This window comes from Lathyrus oleraceus, chromosome 3, assembly GCF_024323335.1.
Source record: "Lathyrus oleraceus cultivar Zhongwan6 chromosome 3, CAAS_Psat_ZW6_1.0, whole genome shotgun sequence".
Classification (NCBI taxonomy): domain Eukaryota; kingdom Viridiplantae; phylum Streptophyta; class Magnoliopsida; order Fabales; family Fabaceae; genus Lathyrus; species Lathyrus oleraceus.
The window spans coordinates 510,218,260-510,229,493 of record NC_066581.1 but is presented as its reverse complement, the minus strand read 5'-3'; the positions used below and the strand labels follow the sequence as shown (position 1 = coordinate 510,229,493).

Genomic DNA, 11,234 nt, shown 5'->3' with positions numbered 1-11,234 from the left:
CTTGTAATATAACCTGCAAAACAATAGCTGAAAAGCAACAACAATACTGGGGTGAGATAATAATCTCAGTAAGTTCCCCTATCCTATGGGCCCACTCGGCTCTACAAGGTTTTCTAGGCGAATCCTAACTCAAGTCCTCATCTCTCGCTACTTGTGTATCATTCACACAAGATAACTATGACTCGAGTGTCTAGGGGATATTCATAATGTATGGAAACACGTCAGATGAGTTATCATAACTCAAACAATCGCTATCCGGATTCACGAAACATCAATCCTCGGACGAACCTACATATAAGCTAGGCTATGTTCATGCATGCTCATACGATTCTACTTTCGTGGTGGATATCAGGTCCTCTATGAGACTCAAACTCAAGTCAAGCGACTGTCACCCGTATGGACCTATAACTCACTTAGGATATCTTTCACCATAAGGGCCTCTAACCCACGTAGGTGTCCACCTTTCCCCCATGTCCGCCATGGTTGGACTCAAACCCAATTGAGGCACAAATCATTGGTGTCACATCCCCACTTATTGCTTTACCTTAGCCTTTAAAGTGGTATGTGCATAATCACATTCGAATACGTGATTAATTATCATATGCTCGTGATTGCTCTCATCAATCACTAGGTTATCATTGTCACCAATTCTCGTGATATCACATCAAGTCTCATGGCATCATAACATGATCCATTCATTACATAGAATCACACATGTTCCATACAAAGCATGTTCATTCATTTACGTCACTACTTGTCTGTTGTACACACCATAGTACAATCACGTCCAAGCATCCCTATCAAAACCATTTCATGACCTAAGTTATTCTTTCTAAGTCATCACCTAGGTTACCTCACTCATCATCATAATTTTTACTAAATCATCATGTTATCAACACAATCAACACAACAACAATCCACAATATAAAGCATGCATCATGATATAATTCATAACCTATATATGGCACAAACAAGTCAAACATAAATCAGATATAAGTAGTTCATACCATACATAACAACTTATCATCACTATCATATCAACCAATGACATAAAAATATGTCTTCACTTCACCATCTAATATAGTATTGAAAGATCTTTCCAACACTTTCGACTGTGTGTCAAACAGAGTTATGGAACTCAAGTTACGTCACAAATAGTGCAAAGAGAAAAACACGAATCTGTCAGTCGCGCTTTGCGCCAGAAAGTGGGGCTATGCGCCAGGAAAACATAGACCCTGCACTAGCAGCACGCTAGTAGCCCCAAGAAGTGGTTGGGTTGCGCGTAGCACCGCTAGGACGGGCATAGCGCGAAAACCAGTTCCAGCACTGATAAAACTCTACTTTCCCCAACTTTTATCCAATTTAAGCCATGTATGAACACCTCCAACGCTCAGAACTGATGAAACTCTATTTTCTTCACCCACGTCACTTCCAAACTATACCACGTCAACTATAATCATGTACTAACATACCCAATAATCAAATACCATAAATTTCATCATTTAATTTGTAACATGAACATAACAAATCAAACCAACAACAACACTCATATAACACAAGAATCACATGATAAACACATCATCCATGGAAGCAAAATAATAACATAGAATCAAGAACAACAACAATTTATCATGGAATCATACAAGCCCTAATTTTCAATCATGAAATATTCCCCCCAAAGCTAGTGCTATCTATGGAACTCACCTTAATCCAAAGAGATGATGAAGAAATTAAAATTGAGATGAAGCTTGTGAAGATGATGATGATGATATGGTGGAGATGATGAATATCTCCATGGATTTCTCTTCTTCTTCCCTTCCTTTTTCTCTTTTTCTCTTCTTCTCTATTTTCTCTTCTTTCCCTTTTTCCTCTTCCACGTTTCTTTCTCCCTTTCCTGATAACTTCTTTCTCTTTCTTGTTATTATCCTCTTATTTCTTATCCACATATAAATATATAACATATAAATAATATATATTATAATATTAGATAGTAGTACAAAATATCTCAATTGATACTTTGTCTTCTAGTATCAATTGACCAATTACTAATGTTACCAAAATGTCTCCATTTGTACTTATTAATAAAGACCAGTCTCTTTTAATAAGGATTGATCTCTTCAGAGTTCACTGGTTACTCTATTAGTCCCAACTGATAACAATTAGAGTACATAGGAACTTAGTTGATCTCAACTGAAAACTTTCAGAACACTTAAGGATATATGGGATATTACATCTAATGTTATATATTGTGACATTAAGAATCATGTTGGTAATACACACATATGAGGCATGGCTTGATTTACTTATGATGTTTCAAGTCTGGGTTGAGAATCGCCCTGCTCTAATACCAATTGTAATACCCCGTATAAGATAAATCTAGAATAATATCATACAAGTGTTAATTAATACTGATACAACATAAGTGTCTAACGACATCATTTACATACATGTCCAAGATACCCAAAATACATAATATGGCACATGGTATACATGAGTTCCTAACAAAATACTAAGATATATACATTAGAAACTATCTTGAAACATCAAATTCTTCGAAACTTCTTTGCACAACTTTATCCTTGCCTTTATCCCATCATGAGTTGCCTAAAAATCTAAATATGATTGGGATGATATAATAATCTTAGTGAGTTCTCCTATCTTATGGGTCTACCCGACTCTACAGGGTTCTACTACTACTTCTACTTCCATACTACTAATACCACTCGCACGTGTTAGATACACAACAAGAATAATGAGACCCAACTAGCTTTTCAACATGCAGGAATGTCAAACTCACGACTATATTTGTCGTTTAACTCAATAGTGATTAGCCCCAAAATTGATCACAAGGATCTACCGTCAGATATGGTCGATGAGATACAAAACCTCCATTGCTTAGACTATGTTATCTACTAGATATGATCATTGGATTCTAGACATCCACTATATGGACTTCACCATCCACTAGATATTATCAATGGAATCCAGACCTCCACGATGTAGATCACGTTGTCCACCAGATATGGTCAAAGGACATCATACCTTCACTCCATGGATTACACTCCCCGTCCGATATGGTTAATGGATACCAGACATCCATTGTATGGAATGCAATAAATCCCTTTCCACCAGATATGGTCAACGAATACAAAAAATCCACTAGATATTATCAACGGAGTCTAGACCTCCACTGGGTGGAATACGCTTTACGGAGTTACACTAATCCGTCCCAATGATTCGTCTTTCTTATGGTAAAGTTCACTCCTCTATGGGACTTTAAGCCACTTTAAGGTTATGAATCAATGATTCGTCTATCACAATCATTACTTTACATAAGAATCAGACTCAGGACTATCATAAATAGGGGTTATTTCAGAATACGTGATTATTCTCATTAATCATTATATGATTATACTCATCAATCACCATATGATTTTTCCCATCAATCTCATCATTATAATGTCTTTCCATACAAATACTATTAACTCACAACTATACTATCATTCACCATCCATGACATTCGGGCACTCTCGTAGATTGAATGATTCATCTCAAGGGACTACTCGCTCATGGATACACACTAGGGTATATTTCACAATCGAGCATCACAACCTAAGATATTCATCACAACCTAAGTTCATCTTACTAATTATCTTCACCTAACTATAATCCTAGGTTTTATCTCATTTATTATCATAGAATTTGACCAATTATTGTTCATTCAATGGATACATATCATATTATAAGTTATAGAGCACCCATGATAGCTTAGAATCGTCAAACAAGTGATATTTAGCATACATGCATGATTTTAATTCACCAAATGGTAGATCATTTAACTATCCTTCCAACGCATCTGACCTCGCCCTAAACGGAGTTACAAAGCTCATTTTATGGTGAATACAAAGGAAACAATTGATTGCGTTAGGGAACAATCGATTGTTCTTAACATTTTGTCCAAGATTTTTAACCCGAAGCAACATGACAATTGATTGTAGCAGGGTGACAATCGATTGTCACCCTGAAATTTCCAGATTCTTCATAAATTCATGATGACACTTGGTTCTTTAAGGCAATCAATTGTACTATGTAATTCCTTCAAAAATCTCACTTTTAAACGCATCTTCTTCAATCTTAAACCATTATAAACTATATCTAATCATATTCTAACATATTCAAACATTTCAAACCATGAATTCAACATCATACAAGAACATATATACAACTACGTCTTCATCCTTTCTTAACCTCATTAATTTATAGCCATGACAACACAAACTCATGTAGTCACATGTCATAACATTCAAAAACAACAACACACCCCAACATACAACATCAACACAACATAACATCATGGATTAACACGACAACATAAGACATAGCAAAAGTTATGCTTCCAATTTCACAAACAAGGCAAGAATTCACAAAATCCCTGAACCCAATTTTCATGTAATTTCCCCCAAAGATTTACTAACTAATAACCCACCTTATTAGAGGAAGATAATGGTGAATTGAGATGGGATGGGGTGAAATTTCTTCCTTCTTCCTTGGTCCAAGGTCTTATTCTTCTTCCATAGGTTCTTCTTCTCTTCTCTTCTTTCTCTTCATTCTTTCTTCTTTCTCTTACTATCTTTGGTACAAAATAAGGAAAATGAAGGAAAATAAAAGAGAATGACACAACAAGTAGTAAGCTTGTATGTCCTCTAGTGAGTCCAATTGAGTATTTATCATTATACCCTTGTAAAAACCTTCAAACCTCCAAAATGTCATTATTTGTTAATTTACTAAAACGCCATTCCTTACTAACTAGTAAGGATTAGAGTACTTGATTAAAACTTAACCTCTTCTTAGCACACTAATTATTATATTTGTCCCACTTAATAAGGAAATTAATATTTAAGAGAATATGAGATATTACAACATTCTTAAAGATCACACTTCTCATCAACAAACAAATTTCAAGAGACTGACTCATAGAAATAAATTAATCAGCCTATGGTTTCTCTACAAATATTCTCAACATCTAATGTATCTTTTTCTTTTGTGAAAATAGTTAGGGTTAATATCATTTTACCCCCTGCCATATAGGCGAATTCTAGTTTACCCCCTGTAATTTTTTTTTTGCTGTAAAACTAACATTTTCATACAAAGATTTTGTTGTGTTTAGACCCTGAAAAATTGTTTTTTTTGTAAAACTAACCTTGCCATATGAAGATTTTATTATTTTACACCCTCTAAAATTGTTTTTTGTAAAACTAACCATGTAAAATTGTTTGTAAAACTAATCTGACCATATGAAAATGACAAGGTTAGTTTTACAAAAAAACAATTTTATAGGGTCTAAAACAACAAAATCTTTGGATGACAAGATTAGTTTTTACAAAAAACAATTCCACAGGGATTAAAACAACAAAATCTCCGTATGACAATGTTAGTTTTACAAAAAAAATTATAGGGAGGTAAATCAGAATTCACATATATGGCAAATGGATAAAATGGTATTAACCAAAATAGTTAAGACTCATATCCATCTCCCTAAACTCCCATGTGTATTCTCAATTCTACAACTGCCAAAAATAAAGTTTCTTATTGAAGACTTTATTAATGTATACATTGATCATATAAATACAAGTCAATTTAAAATATTTGATATATTTTCATTTAAAGAAATAAAGGTTATACAAAAATAGCAAGCAATCGGGCAGCAAGCTGCACCACTTTTCTTCTTTGGATGACAAAATCAATAATCTTAAAAACTACATTTATTATTCTAGGAGACACAATATTTCTATGCATGCACCACTCTTTGTAAAAGATTTGTTGCTTCTTGTGCTAGAACCAAAAGTTTCAAAAGTAAATGGCATGAAAACATGATGATTATCGAAACATGTTTTCTTATTCTTGGCCATTTTACTTGAAGCAATTTTGAGAGTTGACTGTCCCACAGTAAAATCTCTAGTCCTTAGTCTCACTAGCGAAGAAACCTCATTCAAGTTTACACATGCATGTTTCCATCCTACCCGATCCTGCATTTGAACATCTGTTGACCTAGGTCTCAATCTCCCCTCTTGCGAGTCATTGAATCTCTAATCCTTATTCTTTCATGTATTTTAGGAGAAAATCCTTCTTAATAATGAAAAAATAGCAAAACCTTCCCCATCTTCTAATCAATTTCAAAAAAATAACTAAGTAATAAATAAGTAAATAAACTACAAATTTAAAAGTAGATGATTACTTGAAATAAGAACAAACAAAGATTAATCGAGCAATTTCTAGATAGGATGGCATTAATAGCCGGAGATTGAATTTACTAAGGATTAACTACATATTAACTACTACTTTTGAATTCAAATATGGTATTAATATATTAATATTAGTCACATAACATGTTACATTAACATTTTTGTCATACTGACATTACTGCGTGTACATCTAATCATTAAAAAGTTTTCAAATCACAATGTCATATTAATTTTGTCAATGAACATTGACCGGAGATAATAAAAGTATGAGCGGAAAATATTATTATTGGATGAAAGAACTAAAATTGAATTATTATATATTTATGAGAAGAAAATTTTTTTAACCCGGAGTTATTAGAAGGTTTAAAATGTCACATTGGCTGTACAGTGTACAGCCTATCAAAGAAAAGAAAAAAATGCAAAATCACGGAGCATTAAAATCTAGCATACTATTTGAACTTGAATACTTTTGTGGCTATCTTTGGATTCGGATACTTTGTTGGTTACCTTTCTCTATAAACCAATCATTCTCTTTATATAAATAAATAATAAAAGCCACTCAATCTATCTCCATCCTATGTGAGTCTGTATACCTTAACTGTTTTGTACTACTTTGATACCGGAATAAAATTTATCAAAATATTATTTAGAGGAAGTAAAATAATTAAAATAAAAAAAAATATGAATATATATAGCGATTTAGTTTAGGCAAAATGAATAATAATAATAATAATATTAGGTTAGGAGTTGTTGGTGAATTATAAAAAAAAAAAAATATTGGCTTCCCTCTGTTTGCGGAAATCTCCCCTGACCTGACCTGATAGATGTCGGCAAGCCCCTAAAGTTCCGTCCACATCCGGCCCACCACCACCACTTCTCCGCTCTCGATCCAAATTCCGTCGTTAGCATTTTGCAAGACAACGGTGTTCTAGAGTTTTAGGTTTATTTATTCGATTCAAAGAAATGCGAAGGGTATACTTTTATTTCTCTGTATTGTGTGATTGTAGTAGGTAAGAAGAAATCAGAAAAAATATATATAAAAATGGTTTCAGAAATGAGTGACTTATCCATCTCCAAGAATGATCGTGCTTCCCATTCCAAATTCATTACTCTGCCCACCATTTTGACGCTCGGCCGTGTCGCATCTATTCCTCTTCTCGTTGCCAGTGTGTTTCCTCTTTTTCATTATTGCAATCTAACCGTTTTTCGTTTCTTACATTTTTTAATTTTTTTTTTAATTTTTTTTATTTAGCCTTCTATATGGATGGTTGGCAAGGAACTGCTATTACCACAAGTATTTTTACTGCCGCTGCAATTACAGATTGGCTTGATGGCTATATTGCTCGCAAGGTAAACCTATTCATGAGGTTTTTAGGGTTAACAACGGTGTTTGTTCGTAGAGTTAATTTAACGGTGTTGTCTTATATGCTGCATTGCAGATGAAATTAAAATCTTCGTTTGGTGCGTTTTTAGATCCAGTAGCGGACAAGGTCATTCTCATTGGCTTTTCTTTTGATTAGGGGTTTGTTTTTGTGTAATATGTGGATTTAATTAGTACTGAAACTGATTGCAGCTTATGGTTGCTGCCACGTTGATCTTGTTATGTACTAGACCGGTCAAAGTTGCTGCATTGGCGCATGCTCCATGGCTCTTGATTATACCTTCCATCATCATAATTGGTAGAGAGGTAATCACATTCATTTCTTCTCTAGTGTATAGTTTGTGACATGTGTTTAACTATCGTGGAATCCAAATTACTAATGCTCGTTGCCACTCTAGAGTGCACCCAAACATAGGTTTTACAAATGTGAACGATCCTCCTCTTATTTATAAATGTATTTCCTATTGACTAATCAACTACACTATTTAATCCCCGCTACTCTAACTTTCCTTCATTATTTACACTAACAATACCACCCGGTCGAATTCAACATCGTCCTTGTGGTTGCAATCGAAAGCTGGGGATAGAAATGGACGTGAGATTGAAAAGCAAGCCTGGTTGGCAGAACTTTTCTCGTATTCTTCCTCCATTAATCTTCTTACTATGACATAGTTTGGCTTGGCCTATTAGGTCATGTGCACCGACCCCGTCATGCAAAACATCTGTTGGAAATTTTGTTCTGGACAATGGAGTTGGGTAGGTTGGAGTGTCAGAAGAGATGCATGCCCATATTTTTCCTGCCCACAATGGTTCTCCCCAATACTACTCTGCTGTCCGCACGAACTTCAAAAACAACCCACCGTCCACGGTATGTGAGCTAGTTACTGTCTGCTTTGGCAGTGGTGGTGGGTCAACTAGTTCACTTGCTTATATCTTCTGCTCATATTGCTTCCTCATTTTCATTCGCTCCTGCTATTTTTCAAATTCAGCTTCTAATTCATTGAAATCAGATATTCTCCACCACCGGCTCAGTGTGGGGGCCATTGGCAAGGTAGTTAAAATTGTGGCCTACTTTGATGATTTGGGCGGTCCCAGTCGCTAGTAAAATTGCAATCCGGTACAGTTTTGAGGGATCAATGAATTTACTCGTATGATCAGTGGGATCAACAAGCATTTTGGTGAGATTGCTCTAGGTTAGAAAATGTGGAGTCTATTGACTACTTAGTTTTGGTAGTTATGTCTTGCCACTTATTGAAAACATGGTGTTTTAAGTTTTCGCATATAAAGTTGTACTTTTTAATACTCTAGCTTAAGCTGTTCATACATGACTTAAGAGATGTTGATGATTCATATATGGTTTTTGAGTTTAAATTTGAAGTCTTTGAAGTAATTTTAAAGTCTTTTCTTCTTATTCATGCTATTTTGTATACATAGATATATGAATTTATGTGTTTTTATAACTATTGTAGTATCTTATGTTCCATGGAGTGTCTATCACAATCACACCTAACCATAATCTCACACGTCTCTACCAAAGTGTCTTCCTCTTCTTTCGTTACTTTATGTGGTTTTATTTCTTGATTCTTAGGAATCTCCCCTGAACAATCTGATTTTTCAACCTTGTTAGTTTAAGATCGTTCGTCCTCCGCATGAGATGACACTCCTCCCATTTTATCTCCCAAACTTCTTTTCTTTGTCAAAGTTGTGGGGTCAACTTGTTCTTTTCCCCCTGGCTCTCCTCGTCTTCTTCATCTCAGCTTCTGCACCCATCTTTAAAGAAGGTTCTTGCAAAGGTCAGAAATCTGTGTGGTGTGCCTACCAACTAACTTCTTGAGGACTTCTACGGAAGTTGCTGATGTCATCAATGAGTTCTCCTAAACTATTCTCTCTCCTTAGTACTTCAACATCTTTCTTGATCACAGGGATTACTGTCAGCCATTGATTCTCACAACCTGGTTTACGCTCATCTATCTCGGCTTCGACTTATCTTTAGTCTGAATTAAGTTCTTCTTTGAAATTGTAACTCACAATTTCTGTTCCCCTTCAAGAACAAAAATAGTTCTTCGTTTCTGCCCCGACATGACAGTAGGCCTCCCTCGAAAACTGGCAGGTCTACATAAAATGAATTAGAAATTGAGTTTGAAAACATCGTTGTATCAACAAAAGAGAAGATGGGGACTTTAACAGCATAGAGTTAATAAAATAAGATGGGTGAACATAAATGCTCTAAATTTCCCCCTTATTTCCTCTTTGCTTTCTCTAGGGGTAGTTTATGGTCATCTTTTTTATTGACGATACAAACCTGACTTTGTTCGTATGCTCTATTTGATGGAGCACTGAATTATATGTTGCTGATACCGTATGCTCTATTTGATGGAGCACTGAATTATATGTTGCTGATACCGTATGCGCAAACATTTAGGTTCATGTGTGCATGTGATGTTTAGGTTCAGCATTATGCTATAATTGCTTGGTTGGACTTGGAAGCATACTTAATTTACATAGTTTCCTTTTGTCCTTTTACTTTCAAAGCATAATTATAACTCAGTTTGGAGGGAAGAGAAGATGTCTTAGATTTGTTCTTGTAACTTTCGAAACAGATAACCATGTCGGCACTCAGGGAATGGGCTGCTTCCCAGGGTAGTAAAACTTTAGAGGTTTGTTTTACTTCCTGTTCACTTGAATCAATTTCCTGCTCCCTATGCAAAATTTCAAACTTATATAACTAAGCAAAAAATAATAGGCTGTTGCGGTTAATAGTTTGGGGAAATGGAAAACAGCCACGCAAATGACAGCATTAACCATCCTTCTTGCTACCCGTGACTGCAGGTATCAGTTTTCTTTGAATTTCATAGGAAACTAGTTGTTATGAAAAGTAAAATTGTTGACATTTATCTGTTTGGTTTGTGTTTTCAGTCATGGAGGACCTGCGATTTTGGCAGGCTCTGGTGTTTTGTTGCTTTATATTGCGGCAGGGCTAGCCGTATGGTCGTTTGTAGTATATATGAGGAAAATATGGAAGGTGTTAGTGAGGTAACATGGACGACGACGGGTCTTGGTTTCTTTGATGGGTTTGGTTTTCACGAATCACGACCATTATTATTTCTTTCAAAAATAGTTTAGTCAGTGATACCGTGGAAGGGAGACGCAGTTCTCGATTCTCATGACATATATTTGTAATATTTACTATCTTCATTGTCTAACTCTGCAAACCACCATTGGTTCCATTTATGAAAATTATATGCACAATTTTTTTGTTAGTTAACGAGGTAAAGGAAGGGAAAAGCAAAAAAATAGAAAAGAAAGATGGCAGCCAGATAAAATTCTCAATTATGGATCCTTTGAAAGTTTGTAAGCTGAGACATTTCAGCAGACAAATATTTTCTGATTGTAATCGACTCTTCGATTATTTTTCTTCTGGTTATATACTTCACAGTTGCTTGAACTAATTTATATGCAACTGACTAATTCAGAATTTGATTTAAATTCACTTTGCACTTGCACAAATTTTACGACGAATAAGGGTTACTTTAGATATGAAATTTTTTAAAGAAGCTTCAGATATGAAATTTTTTAAAGAATTAAGATGCAAGTACTAATTGAAAGATAAG

At 34.9% G+C, this 11,234-nt stretch overlaps 1 protein-coding gene across 1 annotated transcript; it reads left to right on the top strand.

Moving 5' to 3' along the window:
• Nucleotides 1-6,955: 6,955 nt before the first annotated feature.
• LOC127128488 (CDP-diacylglycerol--glycerol-3-phosphate 3-phosphatidyltransferase 1, chloroplastic) lies at nt 6,956-10,883 on the top strand. The gene is made up of 7 exons (XM_051057838.1): nt 6,956-7,408; nt 7,495-7,592; nt 7,682-7,732; nt 7,816-7,929; nt 10,224-10,280; nt 10,367-10,452; nt 10,540-10,883. The coding sequence occupies exons 1-7, from the start codon at nt 7,285-7,287 to the stop codon at nt 10,658-10,660; spliced, it is 651 nt and encodes a 216-aa protein (XP_050913795.1). The 5' UTR covers nt 6,956-7,284; the 3' UTR covers nt 10,661-10,883.
• Nucleotides 10,884-11,234: the final 351 nt, after the last annotated feature.